This window comes from Micrasema longulum, unplaced genomic scaffold (genome assembly GCF_059751315.1).
Source record: "Micrasema longulum isolate JH-2025_06_02 unplaced genomic scaffold, ASM5975131v1 h1tg002304l, whole genome shotgun sequence".
Classification (NCBI taxonomy): domain Eukaryota; kingdom Metazoa; phylum Arthropoda; class Insecta; order Trichoptera; family Brachycentridae; genus Micrasema; species Micrasema longulum.
The window spans coordinates 29,256-53,996 of record NW_028279456.1 but is presented as its reverse complement, the minus strand read 5'-3'; the positions used below and the strand labels follow the sequence as shown (position 1 = coordinate 53,996).

General features: G+C 32.8%; 2 protein-coding genes and 1 pseudogene across 2 annotated transcripts in view; 2 read left to right on the top strand and 1 right to left on the bottom strand.

Moving 5' to 3' along the window:
* Positions 1 to 3,489, top strand: part of LOC148272541 (uncharacterized) — a 41,628-nt gene extending 38,139 nt beyond the window's left edge. Inside the window, exons 21-22 of the mRNA XM_088239914.1 lie at positions 567 to 732; positions 3,127 to 3,489. Coding sequence (XP_088096040.1) covers positions 567 to 732; positions 3,127 to 3,254 — 294 coding nt within the window. The 3' untranslated portion in view covers positions 3,255 to 3,489. The remainder of the gene's footprint in view (positions 1 to 566; positions 733 to 3,126) is intronic.
* A 2,490-nt stretch (positions 3,490 to 5,979) lies between these two features.
* Positions 5,980 to 10,945, bottom strand: LOC148272540 (N-alpha-acetyltransferase 40-like). Its single transcript, XM_088239913.1, has 3 exons — positions 10,901 to 10,945; positions 7,178 to 7,336; positions 5,980 to 6,862 (listed from the first exon to the last, which is right to left on the bottom strand). Exons 1-3 carry the CDS (start codon positions 10,906 to 10,908, stop codon positions 6,685 to 6,687), a joined length of 345 nt encoding a protein of 114 aa, XP_088096039.1. The 5' UTR covers positions 10,909 to 10,945; the 3' UTR covers positions 5,980 to 6,684.
* A 12,651-nt stretch (positions 10,946 to 23,596) lies between these two features.
* On the top strand, positions 23,597 to 24,058 carry LOC148272539 (uncharacterized; annotated as a pseudogene).
* Positions 24,059 to 24,741: the final 683 nt, after the last annotated feature.

Here is a 24,741-nt window from a genome sequence, read left to right as displayed (position 1 = left end):
GTTAGGTATGGTTTTCCTCCATATGACGGCAGTGTAGTAATGAAGAAGTTCAGTGGTTATTTTTTCTTTTTTTTTTTAAACTAAGTCAAAAATATTTTTATGTACGAGTATCATCAGCACTATGATTTTTTAGGTTTACTATTACTATTAGGATTTACTCACTTTGGTGAGTTCTGCTGGTTGGCGAACTGGCTTCCTGTAAACCGGAAATCTATCGCAACACTCTTATTTGTTGTTCATATGAACTAGTGACGTCCTTCAAAGTAGTAAAATATTTTTTTTTCATACATTTTTGAGAAAATTTGCCGCACAATTTAATGCTCTTGTTTTTACCGCGCGTAAGAAAACCTTTTTTATATCCAATTTCCCATAGCATTGAGCATCCTCATTGAATTCAAATTATCATATTTGTGTCATTTCACATAAAAATATGTAGATCAAATAAAAAAAGGAGGATTTATTATCTATATTACAAGGCACAACTCTAAATACTCGATTTTATAAAGAGGTTTATGCTATGATCAGTTTTTGAAAACACATTAAGAACCAATTATTTAATTTTCCAGATTACACCAGCAGAGATGGAATTTGAAATAATGAAGCTACCGAGTGTGGTGCAGGTAGGAGTAGTAGGACAACCACACCCTGAAGATGGAGAGCATCCCATAGCCTTTGTCCAGGTGCTTCAGGGATCCAATGTTACAGCTCAGCAAATCAAAAACGTTGTAAAAAGTATGTGTTCCTCTATAAATTAACAAGAAACATTTTTAATTTTGTTGACGTAATATATTTACATTAATTATTCCTTATAAATTAGTAAGCCACTAATCGACATGTTAATTTGTCATGCTGAATCTCTAATCTATGGCAGACCAAAAAGTTTTTCCTATTGTGTATTCAATTTGAAAATTAAATTAATCTGCATCAAAATAAAAAATTGCAATATTTATAATAATGGCAGAAATAGTCTTAAATCGGGAATAAGAAGAAAAATATATTGAATATTGAAAGGATTTTTTTTTCATTCATAATGATCAATTTCAAAGATGAACACAAATAAAGCTCGCCGTTAACATCACATCACGTTGACGCTTATTGTCATTCCCGCGGTTTGCTCTCCTTGCAAACCTTGCATATAACTTAAGTGAAGTGTGACGTAGGTAACTTCATATGTCGTTTATTGTATAGGGCGTGAAACGTCTCATTTTTAGCTAACTAAACCATGACATCGCAAGGAAAAAACAAAAATAGCTTCCATTACTATCATAACTTTCGACTCTTACAAAGCTCGCATAGCATAAAAATTAATTTGATTTTAATTTAAGTAAACTGACAAATAAGTGCAATAGTAATGGATATGCACTGGTACAAATTAAAGATCTTTTGCAACTGAATATTCTTGTACATTATAATGGAGTGCCTGCATAGAAATGTATATTGTGGGTATACATACAAGGAAAACCGGTTAACTGCAAAAAGCCAGTTTTGCTTAAATTGAATTTTAAAGTTTGATTGTTCATTAAAAATCAAGTTTGTTTTTTTAAAAATATTTTTTGTTTATTATTCATGAAATATATGTTTATACATTACAGTATTTATATGAAATAAAAAGCGACAGAATTTTGAGAAAAAAAATAATTAGGTAAGATATGTAAAATAAAATCCGCATTTAGCTGATTTTCCTTGTAAAGAAATTTGTGCTGGTCGAGTTGGCCGGCGACATTGTCTAATTGAATTTGAGTTCTATCAAATTCAACACTGTATTCATCTTCGGATAAAGCATCTATCACATTAGCGGAAGTGGAAAGACTCTTGTACCAATGAGGAATTCTTCGGGAATGACTCCTGTTTTAACAAGTCGTTTTTAACATAGTTTTTCGCTGTAGTAAGGTTTTATTAAGGCAGATATTTTTACTTCAATGAAAACTAGCTAAACTCACATAGGAGTTGTTTTTACTTGTAATAAAAACTTTGGATGTGATATTGTTTTAGTAATGAAAACCAGACAAAGACACTTAACCGTTTTTACTTGTATATTCATTATTACAAACATAAACTTCAATTGAAAAATAATCACTTAAAATCATTTAAGTGATTTTCTGTGTAAAGATTTTTGAAGAAATGCTATATATACATTTTTACTCGCTCTACAATTGTCTGAAACTCAGTTAATGGCGGTAATATCATTTGACCGATTATACCTGTAGATGGAGGATAAAAATTTGAAGTTAATTGTATTCATAACTCAAATATGCCAAAAATGTAGTTAACCGGTTTTCCTTGTATACCCACGATATACAAGTTACTTGTTTGTGATTTAAACACAACATAACCACTTGTTAGTACCAAGCAAACAGTCGCATGTATTTTCTGCTTTACAATATAGACACATTTAATAAAATAGGGTTGCGGTCCCGTGGGTAGTGTCGCAAACTCATGGATTCTGATCCGGGTCCGGGGTTCAAACCCCCCTCTATCCCAACTCGACTCCCACTTTACAAGATGGGTTATTTACAACTAGTAAAAAATGGCCAGCAAAATTTAAATATTTGGGTAAATTATAAGAAAACAAAAATATTTTGTTTTTTAAAAATAATACAGTAAAACTACAACTATCAAGATAAATGGGTGCCAGATGTTATTCAGATATGCAGAAGTATAGATAATTGGATTGACTATTAAATTAAGATAATATTTTGAAAGAAAATGCAAAATTTTCTCTAAGATCACTTTTTCTTGCTATCGAAATAATAAATTGAATTGAAATCACATTAAAAACTTACTTTAACACGTCCGGTAAAGTAAATTGCTTTGACAAAGCAATTCGTTTACTCATTATTATGATATCTCCTTTATTTATTATTTCCTGATAATGATCTGGATATTATTCGGCAATATGAATGACTGGAGTTCGGATAAATGGAGTTCAACTGTGTTTGGAATCTATACCGGACGCCAAGTAAAAAATTCATTGCACCGTTGACCTATAAATTGCATTCAAAATGATGTGTCTAAATTCAAAGCATTTTGTTAGAATTTGTTTGCCGATTTCATATAGATAGTACCATTCAGTGTACACTCGTGTTTATCAAATACATAATAAACATGTTGTTTATTTATTTTTAGGCTCCCTGTCTGACCTTAAGCAATTGAGAGGTGGTGTTGTTTTCTTGAAAGAACTTCCCTCAACACCATCAGGCAAAGTTAACAGGAAATACTTAAAGCAAATGGCTTTAACAGCAAAAGGAGAGTAAAATTTACACAGGCATCGAGTGCGAGAGGATGATTTACTCGGGAAACTTATTTGTAATCAAAAACTTAAGTATAAAAAGAGATGATTAATTTTACCATTAGATATTATTACAACTTGTATCACAATAAAAACGAGATTATGAGTTTTAAATGTAAGCAATTATAGTATTTTTAGTATTATGGTAATATTCTGTTGAGAATTTTAAACCAGCCCTTACTGTTTTAAAAAAAAAAAAAGTAATATTAGGAATGTAATTTCCCGAAACATATTTGTAGTTATGCCAGCTATAGCTGTCAAAATCGTCCTTCATTTAGGAAATAAGGGCTAAAGCAGTCGTCCAAAGGACATTGGTAGTGAAAAGACATCTCTCATCGTCATCATTTTCTTTCCGCACCTAATGGTACATAGGGCACAGCATTGGTACACTAATTGTAGTGTATCTTGATCATTTTTGTTACATGAAGGTAAGATGATTAATCTTACACTTCAGGTAGCAGTCCAAGGCTATGAAATATTCTAGTGTTAAACCACCTTTTTAAAATAAATATTTCATGTTTACCATGTCGGGAGTTGAACCCGAAACCTCTTGAATGGTAGGCAAACACGCTAACCAATTACACCACGAGGCCGATAAAAAAGACATCTCTGGCCTACGTGTAACTGAAGTAAAATTACACATGGTAGGAGATATTGCGTCCCTATAAAAGACAGCCAGGAACAAGTGGCCCAGTATGTCAGTCAAATAATTACTTCAAACCACCAACTACAGTCCAAATGTGGGATATTCCAAAAAATGAAAGCTTTGAAATGTCTCCAAATTATTCCAAATGAGTGTAACATTGAAATCCAATATTGAGAGCACAAAACAAAATTATTTATTATTAACAACATTGCTGTGTTTTTCATTACTTTTGATTTATTTTTTTTAACCTGGTTGTGGTCCCCGTGGCTATTGTCTCAGGCTCACGGATCAGAGGTTTGTGGTTCGAACCCCAGTCTAACACAACTTGATTACCATTTTCTAATAGTGAGTTATTTACAACTCTTTGAAAATAGCCCCCAAAATTGTAATATTTGGGTAGATTTACTTTTTTGTTTTTATATTTTATGATTATAAGAACGCAAATATATATATTTTTTTTGATGTTACCCAACAATTATTTACTATTGGTGATTGCACCATTGCATCATTAAATGGTTAGCTAATTACGAGTGTTTTGATCACACTTATATCCTCCACACAAGTAAACTTATACAGCAACATCAGAGCTAAAAACCTTAAAAGGAGAGACACTTCAGAATAAATCAAAGACATGGCCAATTAAAAATCTAGTTTATTTATTAATTCATTGATAATTATTATTAGAGATATCAGGAATCATTTACCTAATGGATGCAGAGAACCTGAGATTATAATTTTTTATTACAAACAGAATGTTTCAAAGTTGAAAATCTAATTAAAGTTACAAAAAGGTATTTAGATCAACATGTAAAATATCAAAATTGAAATCTGAAAATATTATTCACAAACAACTCATTTCTGTAAAATAGCAGAATTAAGCATAAGACAATTGTCGACAAATATACAAAAAATATCACTAGTTAACATGTATTACATTCTATAAAAAATACCTAATTTACATAGAAGTATATTGATATGAATCATCTTAAATTATAAATTGTTCAAATTGTAGATAAAAATTCATGTGTTTTTATTAAAAAAATTAAAAGTTGTCTTAAGCTTGCGTTTGTCAGTTTTGTGCATTTTTATGTTTCAAGCATGTTTTTGCAGAGATTGGTTTCTGTCGAGAATAGTGTTGTGAATGCTCAATATGTTGAATATAACATACTTTTAAACTAAACATGATTTGTTGTAAAACAAAATTACCATCGGCGAACATTTCGATGTGTACAAAAATACTTCAGATAAAAATCCAGATTTATTATAAAATCTATTAAAGGAACATACACTGAAATGGAATATTCGAATAAAATCTACCATTGTGTCATATATCTGAAATTTTATGAAAACAATAGTTTTCAATAGATTTCTGTACTTCACAATGATCGAAGATCTTGTTTTAAAAACTGCAAATATCTCAAACCAAAAATTTCGAGTGTTTTGACTGAATAATTTAATATTTTTTTAATAAATAAAATGTCAATGTAATAAAATGGACCTTCATTGTGTGTTTTCAAGAATCATCTTAGACCTTTAACCACCCCAACCCCCATACCTTTGTCTTATCTTTACTGTAATATATTTACATACTATTTCTCCGTATAACTCACTTGCTGAAAATATATTTTTTTAATGTCTTCTTTTATGATTTGTACTGTGTTAGTTATGATTTATATGATATTATTGACTGTAAATTTTTAATTATTAATAACTATTTCTGTAAGATGGAAGAAATTGCTTTATAACAATAAAAATTGTAGTGCAAACGTTTTAAATTTAATAAATATAAATGACCTCTGTTATTTTTTTTAATGGTTAAAATAAATACATTTTTTTTTTAAAGCAAAAATGAAGAACATAACATCTTGAATCAAATTAAAAATTGTGAAAAGAAAATATTGTGTTTTTTTTTTTAAATTTTTGAAAATTAATTTAATATTTTTTTAATAATAAAAATGTGGAAACACAAAATTAAATATGGTTGAATTATAAGTTTTTCACATTTGGAGTTTTAAAAACAAGATCTTTAACTTTTGCTTTAATATTTATTTTATTATAGTCAATGAGAGTGGAGCAGTTCCATCACTAGGCAGTCGTAGGATTCAAGATGGCGCGACATAGCAAGTCAAATAAATGGTTACAAATTAAACACAGTGATTAAGTAAATGTATGCATTTCTGGATTCGCAGCGTTTAGGATTGTTGTGACATCATGCGAATCTTAATGTCGACAAAGAGTGCGAATGACACGCAGCACAATAACTGAACTTGCGATGTATATATATATATATATCACGGGGTAATTTCTACAACTAGGTAACTTAAAAATCAGGATTTTCCAGGTGACCGTTAAAACATATTTTATATTTTCCTCTATGAATGCTACAAATAGACAAGCCGTGATGGATTCAAATAATGTTATGATGATTTGAATGCACAACTGGTCTATTTGTAGCATTTATGGAGGAGGATGCAAACATGTGTTTTAGTGGTTAACTCAAAAGTTAAGATTTTGAAGTTACCTAGCTGTAGTACTCATCCCACAATATTATGTTTGTTGCCAAATATAATGTAAGCCTAACTGGTATAACCAAATTATAAGACAGACTCATTTTCTTTATCGAGTTTATATTATGTCATATCTTCGTAAGAGAAACTCCTTTGTGGCAAGTTGGCTAGTGATGGACAGATTTCAGGGTTGGGTGGTCAGTGTAGGTGCCACCCTGACAGCTAGTGGTGGATCGGGGTGGTCAGTGGTGATGCCCCCCCTGGCAGCAGTGGTGGGAGTGGGGGCCAACAGCTAGCGGAGGGCGGGAAGGCCCCTGATTGACCAGCGGTGCTGGGCGATTTATCTTGGGGTTAGGTTTACTTAATATCTCATAAGGAACGTCTTCTTCGTCATCTGGATTGGTTTCGTCTACAGCGTACCTGCCAAAAGAAATCATACAATTATACCAAACAAAGAATAGGCAAGAAATTAGCCAGGAGTGAGGGAAAAACTCTGCGACGGAGGGTCCTCAGCAAGACAATTACACCGATTGGAGAAAAACATAGCTATCTGAGATCAGTTCAAACAATAGTCATTTTATTTATCTTCAATTCAAAATCTGATATACTATCATTGTGCTAATAGATTCATTTATGTAACAATCGTGCTTCCATTCTTAATAAAATAAACTATATATTACATAAAAACAAATAAAAACTTTATATAAACACATAGAAAAAAATATAGGTAGTAACCTTAATGCTTTGAAGAAAGATACAGCAGATTTGTTATTTGTAAGGACGGTGAGAATGACTTTCTTCATCTGATTGGTAAAAGCTATAAGCTCCAAGGCATGAAGCAGGAAACTTCCTAAACCTCGCCGATGTGTTTTGGTCTCCAGCTGCAGCTCGTAGCTGAAACAAAATGAAGTCACATTATTCACACTGTTAGAGAACTACTTTCGCCTACGTAACAGTGTCCCGGCAACTGGCGAAATATTATGTGCAGAAATATTATGTTTGGCTTCGTACAGTAAAAATTCAGGAATAATATAAGTATAGACAGAGGTGAATGCCACCATACTAAGAAAGCAGATAATTTGAACATAAACTTATTCAAGGGAAGTTTGTCAGCTAATGTTCAACAAAAATAATTATGGTATTTTAAACAATTCAGATAAATGAATACCTAAAGCTGTTATCTGTAATGATTTTAAATAAAAACTTATACAAATCAATTGTCCTAAATATCATAATACCTATTTAGCTGAACAAGATAACTTAATAATATAGTTATCATGGTATAGAATATACTTTTTATATTATTCTCAAATTTAAATAAAAGTTAAATAAAATAATATTTTGTCAGTCTCCAGATACAGTGTATTTTTATTCTAACAGTGTGAATAACAATGAGTCAAATTTTGCAGTCGTATTTCATTAAACCTAAAGGAATTTTGATTTAAATGCGTGTTATGGCCAGCAGCTCGATTTGACGCGACAATTACCCCTGTTGGAAAGGGATAAATTTAATCGATTAATGACAGCACATTTAAATGGGTTCTTCAATTAAATGTGTAGTTGGAAGTTCTCGCCCAGAGACGGCGGGCATCATTTTCACTCGGTCGGTATTACCGCACCTGAATAAAAATGGTCGTGTGAATGGAAACGCAGACTTGTGACAGTTTTTGTAACCTGCTCTGGCTTGTTCTTCAAGATCTCCACCGCAGAATTGGGCTCACCTCTTCTCCACAGCCAACGTGTCAAAACTATACAAATTATAACCACCTTGCAGTGCTCTACAAAAAACAGATCAGAGCGGACACCACTGGATATTCAAAGGTCAGTTTTCTTTATCGTTTTTCGACAGGTGATAATTTGTCGCGTGTGTTGAACTGCTGGTAATTAATATTATATAAAATATTCAAAAAATATTTGCATCGCTTGGTTAGCCTTAAGTTAAATTAGTAGTAGTAATAAACATCAAATTATTTATTTATTGTAAAATATAATTAAAAAACTAAATGCACCGCTTATAAATATAATAAATTGAAGTACTATTTACACGTACCGACAATTATTATAGAAGGGCTAATCCTCCAAAACTGAAATCTTTACATATATTTCAATGTTATACAGAACATTCAAATATACTTTTGTAGATTTCTAAATTGCTCTATGGATACCATTTTACTAAATAGAATACAATAAAACAACAGAAACATCAAAATCTATATAAAATAATACATTTTTGCTGTAGAAAAATATTCCTGCTAATAAGTAATAATAAAATTACACAAATGGTGAGGTTTCTTATTTTGGAGGATTTAAATTAATCCATACTTTTTTTCTTTTACATAAATGAAATATGACAGGCGCCGTGGCGCAGTTGGTTAGACGGCTATCTATGAAACTGGAGTCGCGGGTTCGATTCCCGCCAGTTGCATGAAAAAAATCCAAGAAAGATTTTTTCTCAATTGGTCTGGGTGTTGTGGTGTATTTTTTATTACCTCCTTCCATATCCCCTATATCCCACCTGCTGACAAGCCTCTAGATAGAGGCTAAGCGGGTTATTCCTTTAAAAATAAAAATAAAACAAATATACAGAGGAAAACACTGTTAAGAGAATGAATGATTGCTCCGTGTATGTATTGATTATCCCCAGCCGACTGTTAAGTCTAGAGTATTCCGTATAACACGCAATATTTTCATTGACTTATAAGATAATTGCACGCAATCAAATTTGCCAAGTTGAGAGCAATGGGTCACCAGATCGATCCATGGCACGACCCCTTTATAGTGAAAAGATAGTGATATCAAATATGTGTAGTAAATCCGGCCGTATATTGCAAGCCCATTTTCAATTTACCAAGTGGACCCGATACTGTCTTTATATATACACACAAGTGCTACTATTTCTGTCTCTTTAAGTTTACATTATTCACCACATAACGAGCTCATAAATGTTTAGAATTAAATCAATCAGTAAAAAGTTGATTACGGAAGTATATATTGTATCTATTCTAACCACGTTCATTATTGCAGAAGGATTAATGGGATGAGGTGGTGCAACGTAGACGTATCTACAACTGAATGAGCAAAACCCGAAGGATGTTTGATATTATAAGAATGTTCCTATTTGAAAAGAATTATTAATTATTAAAGAAGATAAACTATCGACGCCCCACCTTCAAGTTTTGGGTAGGTACATCGATATGAAACTAGGGGAAGCGTACGTCACGGTACACACATATCTACGCTCTAAAATGACATAGCATTAGTATGACGTCATAGTTGAAGATAAAAGTCTCCCGGCCGACTACAAACTACCAATACCCCTACCATCAAGTTTTAATGTAAGTACATTGGTTTATACCGACGGGTCTAGAACCCCTCGATACGTTTATCTACGCATTAAAAGTGACATAAAGTTTGTTCCACCGAGCAGTTTTTCCTTTAATTATGATTTAATAAAAAATTTTATCGTTTTGAGGTTGGCATTTTTTTTATTAAAACCCTATTAAAAATATGAGAGAATAATAAGTTAATTTTGAAGTCGAATGAAATTCCAACATAACTGTCAGTTTAATAAAACGAACACCCAGATGCGAAAATAATGTCGCTAGGTTCTGTCCTATTAACATATAAGAGTATATAAGCGTTAGAAAGTTACCACAGTAAAAAAATAATTTAGTTATTATATTTTCTCCATCTGTTTTACTATCATCTTTCTGAGAGAATGTATCGAGAGTCGGCCTTGTAATCGCTCAGTACTACCTCAGTAGATAAATGCAGACGATCGTAAAGCATACCGTTTTGGCAATGGTTAAGTCATATAAAAATTAAATTTAAGTGGGCTTTTTTGCTTGAATTGTGATTTATTGGAGTTTATAATCGCTTTGAAGTGGGCACTTTCTATCACAGAAGCCTATTTCAAATATAAATAAGAACTATTTTAAGTGTTGATGGCGTAAGGAATGCGGACTAATTGTTTGCGGTCATTCATTGGCTTGTTTCGATCATATGATGTCGATATGACAAGTAGGTAGAACATACCGAGGTAAGATACAGATAGTACAGAAGTTAAGTATACCGTCTCACTATATACAGATGAAGATGGCATTCATAATCGAGGCACAGGGCATACTCACATGGAGGCTGGGATTAAAGATGACTATATGAAAACATGATACGCTGAAAAAAAAACCAACTAGGCGAGGTCGGTATAATTCAAGTTATATGTTATAGATTAGGTACAACGAATGCTACATCCCGCTCGACAGGCAGCTGACCATCAATATTGGCAGGGCATTTCTTAACATTATGTCAAATTAAAGTTACCTTTATATTCAGTTTAATAATATTATGATATGACATGGTTAACGAGCAATAAGATTATGTGCAATGACAGCCGCTAACGCTAAATCCGCCATTGTTTTTGTTTACATACTGTTTAATACAAACTAACGTTATACTTACATTAACATTATTTTTGCACATGCGCTGGCCGAATATGTACATTATCTTCTCCCTCTAACGCACCATCCACAGGTATTAAGCAAAGTCTATCGCGCTCAGGCCCCGATTTTACCAAATCTAGTGTTATTCATAAAAATTTGGTGTAAAATCTCGTGCACAACAGAATATGTACGGTAACGATCGCGCATGCGTAGACAAAATAAGAAAATCATCCGCTAGAGTCGATCCCGCTAGATCAGTGCGTTTGCCTATCATGCAAGAGGTCTCGGGTTCGATTCCCGACATTAAATATTTATTTTAAAAGGTATTTTTGCACTAAAATATTTTATAGTCCCTGGACTGACACCCGAAGCGTAAGACTGATCATCTTACCTTCATGTGACAAAGATGATCGAGACACACTGCGATCAATGTACCAATGAAGTGCCCTATGCATCATTAGGTGCGGAAAGGGAATGATGATGATGATGATGTGTAACAGGCGTTTTCGGTTAGCGCTTGCAATTCTCGACCTGAGTACCTAAGGCCCGCTGTATTGCTGTAAACTGTAGCTAACTTCGTGGTTAATAATCATAGGATGTTTTTTGTCCGTATGGGCGACTCTATTAGTGGCGTATTATTACTCTGGGTACAACGAATTGAATTTTCAGCCACCCAAGTCGGAAACGAATCGAAATATCATTTAACAAAATTTTAAAACGCAACACAACCTGATTTTAAAAATAATTTATGAACTTGATCTTGAAAGCATAACGTGACGTCACGTACCCTGCAAAAAGTTCAAACAGGATACGAGTCCAAACAAAATAATATCATAATCTTCTCGGTTGCGGTCAGTCACGGTCTGAATGGCAACGGCTGCCTCCATCTATCGGGTATTTTATCTCTTCAACCGTCGTGTGTGTTCCGTGTTCCGTCGGTCAAAAGCTAAAAAGCTACTGAAACGACAGATTCTAGCACGCATACTGCGCGTGACAGATACCGAAACTATATTGTAAAATTACCATAGTATCATAGCGCGTATAGCGCGAGCATAACGACTTCACGTGAATGGACGAGATACGAGATATCGACCTCTGAAGCGATATACGATTTAAAACGCCCCAAAGAAATCAAATGAGTACGCTAAATTTGTGTCGCGCGATACCCATTTTGTTTCTAGGTCGAAGGGATTAGTTATACAATAGGCGCGGTAAAGAAGCGCGAACTAAGTCAGAGATAAAAAACTCTTCAATCTGCACATTCAATAGTTTCACATTTGGTTTCTAGGTCGAAGGGATTAGTTATATAAAAGGCGCGGCAAAGAAGCGCGAACTAAGTCAGAGATAAAAACTCTCCAATCTGCACATTCAAATGTTTTACATTTAGTTTAAAGATCGAAGGGATTCATTATGTAATAGGCACGGTAAAGCAGCGCGAACTAAGTCAGAGATAAAAACTCTTCAATCTGCACATTCAATAGTTTCACATGTGGTTTCTAGGTCGAAGGGATTAGTTATATAATAGGCGCGGTAAAGAAGCGCGAACTAAGTCAGAGATAAAAACTCTCCAATCTGCACATTCAATAGTTTCACATTTAGTTTAAAGATCGAAGGGATTCATTATGTAATAGGCACGGTAAAGCAGCGCGAACTAAGTCAGAGATAAAAACTCTTCAATCTGCACATTCAATAGTTTCACATGTGGTTTCTAGGTCGAAGGGATTAGTTATATAATAGGCGCGGTAAAGAAGCGCGAACTAAGTCAGAGATAAAAACTCTCCAATCTGCACATTCAATAGTTTCACATTTAGTTTAAAGATCGAAGGGATTCATTATGTAATAGGCACGGTAAAGCAGCGCGAACTAAGTCAGAGATAAAAACTCTTCAATCTGCACATTCAATAGTTTCACATGTGGTTTCTAGGTCGAAGGGATTAGTTATATAATAGGCGCGGTAAAGAAGCGCGAACTAAGTCAGAGATAAAAACTCTCCAATCTGCACATTCAATAGTTTCACATTTAGTTTAAAGATCGAAGGGATTCATTATGTAATAGGCACGGTAAAGCAGCGCGAACTAAGTCAGAGATAAAAACTCTTCAATCTGCACATTCAATAGTTTCACATGTGGTTTCTAGGTCGAAGGGATTAGTTATATAATAGGCGCGGTAAAGAAGCGCGAACTAAGTCAGAGATAAAAACTCTCCAATCTGCACATTCAATAGTTTCACATTTAGTTTAAAGATCGAAGGGATTCATTATGTAATAGGCACGGTAAAGCAGCGCGAACTAAGTCAGAGATAAAAACTCTTCAATCTGCACATTCAATAGTTTCACATGTGGTTTCTAGGTCGAAGGGATTAGTTATATAATAGGCGCGGTAAAGAAGCGCGAACTAAGTCAGAGATAAAAACTCTCCAATCTGCACATTCAATAGTTTCACATTTAGTTTAAAGATCGAAGGGATTCATTATGTAATAGGCACGGTAAAGCAGCGCGAACTAAGTCAGAGATAAAAACTCTTCAATCTGCACATTCAATAGTTTCACATGTGGTTTCTAGGTCGAAGGGATTAGTTATATAATAGGCGCGGTAAAGAAGCGCGAACTAAGTCAGAGATAAAAACTCTCCAATCTGCACATTCAATAGTTTCACATTTAGTTTAAAGATCGAAGGGATTCATTATGTAATAGGCACGGTAAAGCAGCGCGAACTAAGTCAGAGATAAAAACTCTTCAATCTGCACATTCAATAGTTTCACATGTGGTTTCTAGGTCGAAGGGATTAGTTATATAATAGGCGCGGTAAAGAAGCGCGAACTAAGTCAGAGATAAAAACTCTCCAATCTGCACATTCAATAGTTTCACATTTAGTTTAAAGATCGAAGGGATTCATTATGTAATAGGCACGGTAAAGCAGCGCGAACTAAGTCAGAGATAAAAACTCTTCAATCTGCACATTCAATAGTTTCACATGTGGTTTCTAGGTCGAAGGGATTAGTTATATAATAGGCGCGGTAAAGAAGCGCGAACTAAGTCAGAGATAAAAACTCTCCAATCTGCACATTCAATAGTTTCACATTTAGTTTAAAGATCGAAGGGATTCATTATGTAATAGGCACGGTAAAGCAGCGCGAACTAAGTCAGAGATAAAAACTCTTCAATCTGCACATTCAATAGTTTCACATGTGGTTTCTAGGTCGAAGGGATTAGTTATATAATAGGCGCGGTAAAGAAGCGCGAACTAAGTCAGAGATAAAAACTCTCCAATCTGCACATTCAATAGTTTCACATTTAGTTTAAAGATCGAAGGGATTCATTATGTAATAGGCACGGTAAAGAAGCGCGAACTAAGTCAGAGATAAAACTCTTCAATCTGCACATTCAATAGTTTCACATTTGGTTTCTAGGTCGAAGGGATTAGTTATATAAAAGGCTCGGCAAATTAGCGCGAACTAAGTCAGAGATAAAAAACTTTTCAATCTGCACATTCAATAGTTTCACATTTAGTTTAAAGATCGAAGGGATTCATTATGTAATAGGCACGGTAAAGCAGCGCGAACTAAGTCAAGAGATAAAAAAACTCTTCAATCTGCACATACAATAGTTTTAACAGAGACTCGAGGCTTTCGAACACACAAGTAACAGCAAATGTTCTATATAGAGCATAGACTAGACCATTTTTCTAATATAGGATTTTTTCGCTATTACAATTTCAAATATCGGAAACCCGGTATTTCGATATTTTCTCGATATTTTTTCTAAATGTTTCATCCGTATTCAGTTTTCAGGTTAAAATCATTGTAAAATATGGAAATTCTGGAAATAAAAGTGTTTCAAAGAAAATCAACAATAATTATTTAAATTCACGATTTATTTTTAAAGTCTTCAACTTCAATTTGAGCTTAGGTAGGTACATGTATTTTAAACGTGACATTAATATATTTTACCTAACAAACACATACGTTTCAAAACAAATTCAGCAAAACATAGAATAAGTAAGCAAAACAATACAAAAATTTTCTTCTAGTCTTTAGGTATTAAATACAATTTAAGTAAAGAAATTATTCAGCGTGTTGTTGGCGGGCATGTCTTTTAGGAGTAATGCTAACTAACTAAAACGACTAGGAAGCTACTGTCGCTACTGACGCTAGTGAAATGAGCGGAATGGTGTACGACATGACAAAGAATCACGTTAGAAGTTTGTTTATCTCATCCAATATCGAAATCCCGGTTATTACTCTCTATTGAGAGCCAATATCGGCGTTTTCAATATCGCGTTTTTGGACCGATATTTCAAAGTCGTAACTGAAAAAAAATCGTTTTGGTTTTATTTTTGTAATATGTATTCGATAGCCTCACATATTTACTAAGTCAAGAAGTCATTTCTGCTTCTCAAATATGAGATATACTCTTGTAAAAAAAGGGAGGAAGCAGATTAGCCATGCATAAAACAGTAATCCCCGTAAAATTGTCAATTCAGCAGATACGACATTTAGCCTTAACAGGACAGTACGTTGGAAGAATAAAAATCTCGGAAAAGGCCAAAGATCGCCTGCCGTACAAATGAATAGATCATAATAATTCGACTATAATTTTAACCAACCTTACTTTTCCACGAAAAACCTAAAAGATTTGTTGACACATCAAATTTTTTTTTGGGTTATGAAAAATCCGAGTCAACTAAATCGAATCCTCGTCATGGAGCAGTGATTGCCAAGTTTGGCTACATTGCAAGAAGATCCCGGATTCGATTCTCGACAAGGTCGACACGAAGAAGAATTTAGAGGTGGTTAAGATAAATAATATAATGATAAACAGACGCTCGACTTATGCACGGAAGGTTCCGGGTTCAATTCCCGGTGAGAACACAAAAATTAAATGTGGTTTTTCTCAAGCCTGGGTGTTTTGTGCTGTAATTGAGACTTCTGGCCAGTTGTGGTACAATATATATATATTACAATAATACGTAGTAGACTGTCTTAAAATCATATATTGTGCTTTTGCAAATGAGGAAGTTCAGTGGTTTTTTAAAGATTTTTTATTTGTTAATAGACTATTAAACTAAGTAAAAAAAATTTTTTTTCAATTTTTATATATCGTATTATCAACACTACGATTTTTTAAAGTTTTGTATTTCTTAAATAACTCCGCGTGTAACGTCAGAAGTTCATTTCCGCTTATTCTCATTCAGTTCTTCCCATTGGTCCAGAAGCGACAAGCAGACCGGAAATCTTCCATAGCTCTCAGATCATAGGTTGATTCACATGAACCAGTGACGTCATTCAAAGTAGTGCGTTTTTATCAAAATATTTTTATTATTTTTTCCGTACATTTTCAAGAAACTTTGAATTACAATTTAATGCTCTAATTTTTACCCCGCGCAAGAAAACATTTTTTGTATCCAATTTCCTGTAGGGCTGAAGTTCCTCATTGCATTTGATTACTATTAGTTGATATTTCATTGCAAATTATATTACTATCTATTTTTTATACTGAACGGTTTGGGTGAGTAGTGAGTAGTAAGAAATAGCTTCAAGGAAATATACTCGCTTTTATAAATAATATATAGTATGTATATAAAGTGTAAGGGGCTCAAATTTTGGTAGGGCCGCGGTGGTGCATATTTTGCTGGAAAATATGTACATATAAAATGCCGTGTAATGCCGCAGTTGCATTCCATCAGCAACACTACCAATAGTCCTACTCCCCAGCGTCCATGAGTGGTCTCTTTGGCCCCGCGAGCCCTGGGCAATGTGGCCACTGGCATTAACATCAGTGCCATAGCAGATGGGGAGAGGATGAATGGCGAGTGTCCGGCGCTATAAAACGGGACCCCTCCAGCTAAGGGTAGGTAACCCCGACAGAAATTCCACCGAAGAAGGCAACGGGAAACCACTTCGGTCAACAATTCCCAGGATATCACTATGAAGAGAAACCAAACAATGGCCCCGAGTCCCGGGTGGTCCTCAAATGGACCAGGGGTGCGAAGAATCTTCCGGCTCGACAAAGAACTGCGGAGGAGCTGTTTCGCACTGCTCGGGATAGGGAAGCTTTCTCCCAAGTGATCGTCAACGTCGGGGGGACCCGACATGACACGTGAAGAAGAAGATATAAAGTGTAAAATAAATCATTGAAAAATGTGTGTAGTTTATATAACAAAGTAAAAATAAACCGTCCCGCGGTGAATTGAAACGGGATAAAGATTTCAATTTAAAATCGAATACAAAATTTGTACAAGTCAATACATTTCTCGAACATATTATTATACTAACATGCCTGCATGGTGGAATAAAGACGCTTGTTATGAATATATCGAAATGAATAAAACAAACTTCTGTTAGACTTCCAGTACATCGACAGAGCAAGTCAGAGTAAGTACGAAACGTGAAAAGTCGCGAAATTGCGCATCGCATATTTGGCGAGACTTCGGACTCGTTTTGTTATTGTGAAAAATTACGAAAGTAGGTCACTGAAAAGTATCATGTTTCAAGTAAATCGCTAGAAAGATTAGATTTCCAGAATACTATCGTGTTAAGCATTCATATATTATTATTACTGTTGTAATCTGCAGTATAGGTATGGACATTATTTCAATAGGAATTTAGTAAACAAACGTATTTACAAGATATACCAGAAGAATTGTGTCGGTGTATATCAAAATCGGTAAATATTTTTCAGTGCATAACTATGAAAATATTAGTATAGGATAACATAGGTTGTTTGTATCTAAAGTGACAAGATCCAATGTTTAACACGATAATTTCATTTTTTTATTATGACTTTAAATATGTTTCTTACTATGTATTCTGTTTTTATTTCGCATTTTACTATGTTTTGACTGCATTTATTACTTTGTTTTTATTATTTTTTTGCTACGTTTTTTTACTACATTTTTACTATGTTTTTACTACATTTATACTATGTTTTTACTACAATTTTACTATGTTTTTATTACATTTTACTATGTTTTTACTACATTTTTTACCATGTTTTTACTCAATTTTTTTACTTTGTTTTTCACTTTGTCCTGTATCTTTATAACTGTTTCTATATATTGATTACTGTTTTTTATATTTTTTTGACTGTCTTGGAACGGGGTAAATAACCATAGTTAGACAGTCAAAGCAACTTTGCAAAAATTATAATTTTGTGTTTGTAATATAATGATAATAAATAAATAATAATTCGAGTTTAAAATTTAATTTTATATCAAAATCGGCAACATCCATACCGTGTTTTATTTCATCACAGTGGTGCATTTTTTCCATGCACCATTTCAGCTATGGTCCTTAAAATGTAACATGATTAGAATGACAGTTGTCAGAAAAGGTGACGACATAGCTTTGTAGTAACGTCAAAGGAGTTATTTATATTGACACACGAAAAATCATTTGTATCTGGCGTGTTAATTTATTTGCTTGAAACATAAATCAAAATTAATAAATAAAATCAGCTTTCAAACTAAAAGAAAACTAAAATAAACCTAATTATTAGCGACGTTTTACAAGGTTACATCATTTTGCAAAAACGTTAGAGATGGGACAAATTGATCAATGTAAATTGATCGAAAAAAAAAAAATCATTTGAAGTTGTTCATGAAAAAAGTATAAATGTCTAATTTTATGGTGAATAATTGTGTTAAACACACTATAATACAAATGGAAGAATTGAAGAAATATGGATGTTCAAACATAGGAATGGTGAATGTCACACAGTGTGTAAAATGGGAACTTAAACTAGCCAATGACAGGTCATAAGCCCTGTAAATGCCTAGACTTCAATATTACCTTATTTAAGGTATTCTCCATCCCTGTTATAATTTGTTAACACTATAATAGGCTTGTTTTTGCGTTTTTTATATCAATTTTCGGAAACAGAGCTTCATGATTGCATGAAATAACTGATAAAATCGATTTGATCAGTGATCAGTAATTTCCTATCACTTATGAAATTGGTTTGGTAAAATGATTAGTCTAATCAAGATATATTTTAAGGACTATAGTTTGCATTTGAGTAAGTAAAAATTATCAAACGCAGGTATGTCCACAACGGTCCACGTGGACCTACTAGCTTCTGAATGGAAACAGAGTGTTTTAATTGTGTTTTATTGTAATAATGAGGACATAGAATTAAGAATAGTCCAGAAACCGCATACGCACATCAAACGGAAGGCGACTAAACTACTCATAAATGAGTAGGTTTACGTTTTGACCCATTAGTTTCTTTGAAGACGTCGCTCAGTACGAAACTCCTGATTTAAATTCAACTATGCCGTGTTGTGTCCTTTTAAAGTGTAGAAATACTGCTAGGATCTTAAAGAAACAGGATGTTATCACATTTCATGTGTAATTAGCAAATGCATTACTTAAAAATTGAATTATTTTTCCATCTGTCAGATTGTCGAAGAAACAAAATGGAAATTTCGTTAGTGTTGCCAGGGTAGTAATTTTATTTACCCTACTTTGCTCATCTAATGAAAATTAGACCTCGGATCAAACAACGCCGCGGGGGACATTCGAACGATATTATCTTTAAAACATCAAATATCATTTGACATGATATAAAAATATCCGTTTTATGTAAAATAAAATTTTTGTATATTTTAAGTTCAAAGTTCATTAATTCAATTACTCTTATTAAAAAACACTTTAATTATCTACTCTGTTGTGTCAATCAATGTTTCCGCGTGCACAATAAAATTTTAGAGAAATTAACAGATTGCTTTTTTTACCTTACATTTATGTTATGATTTTTTTCCCATCAAGCAACGTTACGCGGCTACATCACGAATGCGCGCGGCGAAAATAGAGCATAGTGGGGGAATTTCTATATATATTTAAATATGATTCTACGCTCCTTCTGGACTATTCTTAATTCTACGAATGAGGACATGTTTTAATTTGAATAGTACTGAAATGATCATATTTTTTTCTCTACATTTTGTAAAACAAATATTTAAAAAAATAATTGGGTGGACAAACTGGCGTTTGATATCTATCAATTCATTTGACAGTGAGCGTGCGATGACTGGTTCCTTTTGTTTTTTTCTCCTTTTATGTTAAATTTCGTTTTATTTTATTTTTAAAGATATATTATAAGTGGTTACAACCCTTAATAGACAAGATATGACAAAATAAATCAAAATTGGTTATATTTATTAACATTCAAAGCATTAACTTTGTCGTCAAACATTTTCCTTGATTTTATGTATAAAACTACTTACTGACTTTTCTATATCTACTGGTTTCGAGACTTACCCGCCTCTTCGTCAGGACACTAATCAAACCAACACGCAAAACCCACTACACACCTTCACCATAGGTATTGAACAAAAATATAATACCATTACGACATGGATTTTAATAAGCACATGCACTGATTAGATTATGAAAATATTTTATCTTGTTTGAGTATGGTTATTTTTATAGAAGAATTTTTTTTAAACTAGTTAAATCCACTGCATTATATCAAACTCGGTTAAATCCAAAATAAAACTTTTTATTTGTGGATACTGCTTAATCTTTAATTATTTTATGTATATACTCGTACATATAAAATACATTTAAATCGCTCTTAACATCTCATCATTTTTAAAAATCAATCGAATTTCGATAATCTGTTACAGAAAAATAGTTTAGTCGGGAATCCACCACTTTTGGTATTAACCGATACAATTATCTTTTTTTATTGTAGATGAATGATTTGTGTAATTTTTTAGAGTTGACATATTAAAATGAACATTAAAAATTATTTGGATCATTTACTATGCAGCGAGATAATTTTTTGCATATGACGTCAGATGGCAGAAGGAACCATCTGTAATTTTCAAAAATGTTCAGGAGAGCTGAAATAAGACTTAATTTCATGACTTTAATCCACAAACTAAAATATTTTTAAGTTACTTTTCAATGATAAAATACCATTCTAGCTAATGCTGTTTTTTTTTCTTTTTTCCGTGTGTATTTACTGAAATATTAATTTAAACTTTTGAAAACTAAAACACAGAAAAAAACAGATGGTCCCTTCTGCCATCTGACTACCAGCTGGGTAGCTTTAAAATCTTTTTTTTTTTAAGTTACCCACTAAAAACACATTTTTGTGTCCTCCATGAATGCTCTAAATAGACAAATAGTGATTCATTCCTATCATATCATGATGATTTGAATGCATGACTTGTCTGTTTGTAGAATGACGAACTTCAGCCCTACGGGAAATTGGATACAAAAAACGTTTTCTTACGCGCGGTAAAAATAAGAGCATTACGTAGTACGGCAAAGTTACTTGAAAATGTACGAAAAAAAATGTAATAAATATTATAATAAAAACGAAGTACTTTGAACGACGTCACTAGTACATATGAATCAACCAATGATAATAGAGTTATGAAAGATTTCCGGTTTACGGCAAGTCAACGGACCAATCGGCAAAACTGATTGAGAAGAAGCGGAAGAGAACTTGAGACGTCACTCAGGGAGTCATTTGAAAAAAAAACTTTAAAAAATCATGTCGCTGATACGTAAAAATAAAAAATAAAAATTGCCTTGGTTTAATGTAAAAATAAAAAAATCAAAACCACTAAACTTTATGGAGTATGTTTCATTAATTCCTATGTTTTTTTTAAACTTTAAAATAAGTACAAATGATTACCAACTTCTTACAATAGTTATTTTTGGTGGTTAGATGGAAGAATTTATAAAATATTAAAATATTATATTATATTCTATTTGTATAAATTTTAAAAAAAATAATGAATGAACTAATGCGTACATGTTTTACTTTTTTATAATAGTTTTTTTTTTAAATACCTCAGACTCCTTATGCATGAAAATTATCAAAAGTAATTTGCAATGGCAATAAAATCGCAATTTAGTCATTACAATTATTTTCTAAGTATCACATTTAATAAATTTTAGTGGACAATTAAAATGAAATTAATTTTACAGTTGAATTAATAAAGATAAAAATATCTTCTTTCACGTTATTTTATATTGCCATAATAAATAATTATTGATTAATTCATACAAATTTAAATACCTAATAACTTATAATTGGGGTTATTGATAAACATATATTATATCCTATTCGCATAGTTATAAAACATCGTGGTAGGCATTTTTTTTTACTATTAAATGTAGAGAAACATGAATATGAAACACGATACAGAAATCAATATGCTTTTACACGAGGGGGAGTAAAAAATAATCGAAGAAGAATCGAGACTGGTAGGGATGTAAATACGAGTAATTGTAATAATTATGTGACCGTCTAATTGTTTTTCTTAAATATGACCAAATTGTATTAAAAGAAGTGAAAAAAAGACTTAAGAAGGGAATGGAAAGGTTTGTGCATTTATGAACAGGCACTTAATTTTTTTATATATATTTGCATACTTTGTGATTATTTGAATTTTAGAGCCATTAGCTATAAAATCAAATCTCTGACCCGTGACTCCGGGACATAACTATTTATTTATTAACGGATATTGTCCATGTATAGAATTTATAAGGTTTAAATATTACAATAAAATAATAGTTTAAAACATTTTTTTTAAAAAAGAAAGAAGCATTGACAAACATAAGGGACATCGAGACAAGATCTGGACTATTTATTTAGTGCTCGTTTAAATCGTTGTAAACTTAAACCAAAAAAGTCCAGATCTTGTCTTGAGTTAACAATACGACAAAGGCGGGTCTTCGGAGAATTTAGGCCATAGTTTATTTTATGCTGATCGATGAACAGTACTTCATTGTTTCTCAATCTACGAGTCGGAATATTGAATTTTACTTGTCCCAGTAATGATGGAACATCGATTATACCATTTAGTATGCCGAACATATATATGGAGTCAACTACAGGAATACGATACGACATTACTGGTACTTAGTAACATACACTGTGTAACATTCACCATTCTTCCTATATTACGCATCAATATTTCTTCTATTCATCCGATTGTTGATTTTTGTTAAATAATGGAAAAAAAATATGTATATACATAATATAGATAAATAAATAAAAACATATATTAATGAATATAGTTTAAGATTTGTCAAAACATTTAAAAATTAAACTCAATAATAAATATATTCCTCTGCTAAAATATTAATAATTAACTTGTAAAACGTATTCCTTGGCACAGTTTTTCCCGGTGACGAAGATATTGTTAATCAAACCATATAATGTATTCTAATAAAATATGAAACAAATAAAGAGCTTCAATAAGCACTCCGTAATAAGTAAACAGATTAAATAATTTAATAAATGTGTATGCCTCTACACGGGCTTAACGGTGAATGATACATGGTGATATTGGTGATACACTCGAAACCTAAAGACTGGTCATATTCCCGTCCTAACTCTGTCTTCGGTCTAAAAGGGCCAATGTCAGATTTATTTTTTTTTGCCAACATTTTGTAGACGGTTGATGTCAATTAAAAAATACACATATTTAAAAATATATATACACATACATACAGTATTGTGCGAATTAATGGAATAAGAGTAATTTTTGTAATTTTTTACGTAAAGCAACACTCGTATGTCAATTTGACAGTTGTTTAGCACCAAAAAAATTATTGACAGTTCATTAATCTTTTGGGAGCTCATATTGGTTTTTGTTGGTGAACTATCTGTTGTTTTTTTACATTTTCTCAATAAAGGACTAATTTTATAAATTGCTAGCAAAATAAAAAGTGTTTTTGAGTTGGTTTAAATCATGGATATCACGCCGAGGAAAAGGGAAAAGATTATAACCTTAAGTGAACATACATCAATAACTCAGAATAAGATTGCAAACGAATGTTTTGTGAGTCAGGGAGCAGTCAGCAAAATTATTAAGAAGAAAAGAGAAACAAGGTCAGTTGAAGCAAAGAGAATTGTGAAATGTAGATGAAACCGGAAAACTAGTGTCCGAGATGAAATATCTTTAATCAGAAATAGTAAGTTAAACCCCAGAAAAACAAGTTACGAACTTCAACGAGATTTGACAGCCACTGGGGGGGGTGATGATACATGACTCAAAAGTACGAAAAAGACTCGTTGAATCTTGAAGAAAGACAATTCGACCACAAAAGAAACAACTCCTAACGCCACGTATGATGAAGCAAAGGCTCATTTGGGCTAGAAAATATACCAAATGGACTGTAGAAGACTGGAGGAAGGTGCTGTTTTTAGATGAGACCCACTTTCTCGTGAAGGGATATCGCACGAAGTTTAGAAAAAGTGGATATGAAAAACTGACTGTGGCTCATATTGACCAAACGGTGAAATATCCTGTGAAGAAGGTGTTTTGGGGCTGCTTTTCGTATATGGGGACCGGATCTATGATACCTATTATAGAAGGAATAATGAATAGCCTTAAGTATAAAGCTCTATTGGAGCAGCACTTGAGTACAGATCTGAGTAAATGTTGCCCTAATGGTGGGGCTGTATTTCAACAGGACTCAGTTCCTTGTCACGTATCGAAGTTTATGCTTAAGTATTTCAATGAAAAAAAGATAACTCTTTTAGACTGGCCTGAAAATTCACCTGACCTTAACCCTATAGAAAATGTGTGGGCGATTTGTAAATCTAGGATACAAAAACTGGACTGCACCACCAAGATAAAGATGATAGAAGCTGTTCAGATGTGGTTTCGAGATGACAGAATAAAGGAAAATTGCCGAAGTTTAATTAATTCCATGCCAAAACGTGTTCAGGCTGTTATAAAAGCAAAAAGAGGACATACATCCTATTAAATAAAATATATTTTATGGTTGTACGTCACCTGTAACTCAAAATATTCATTAAAAAAAACGTATTTTGTGATTACAAGGAATTTTATTCCATTAATTCGCCCACTACTGTATGTGGTAGTGTTTT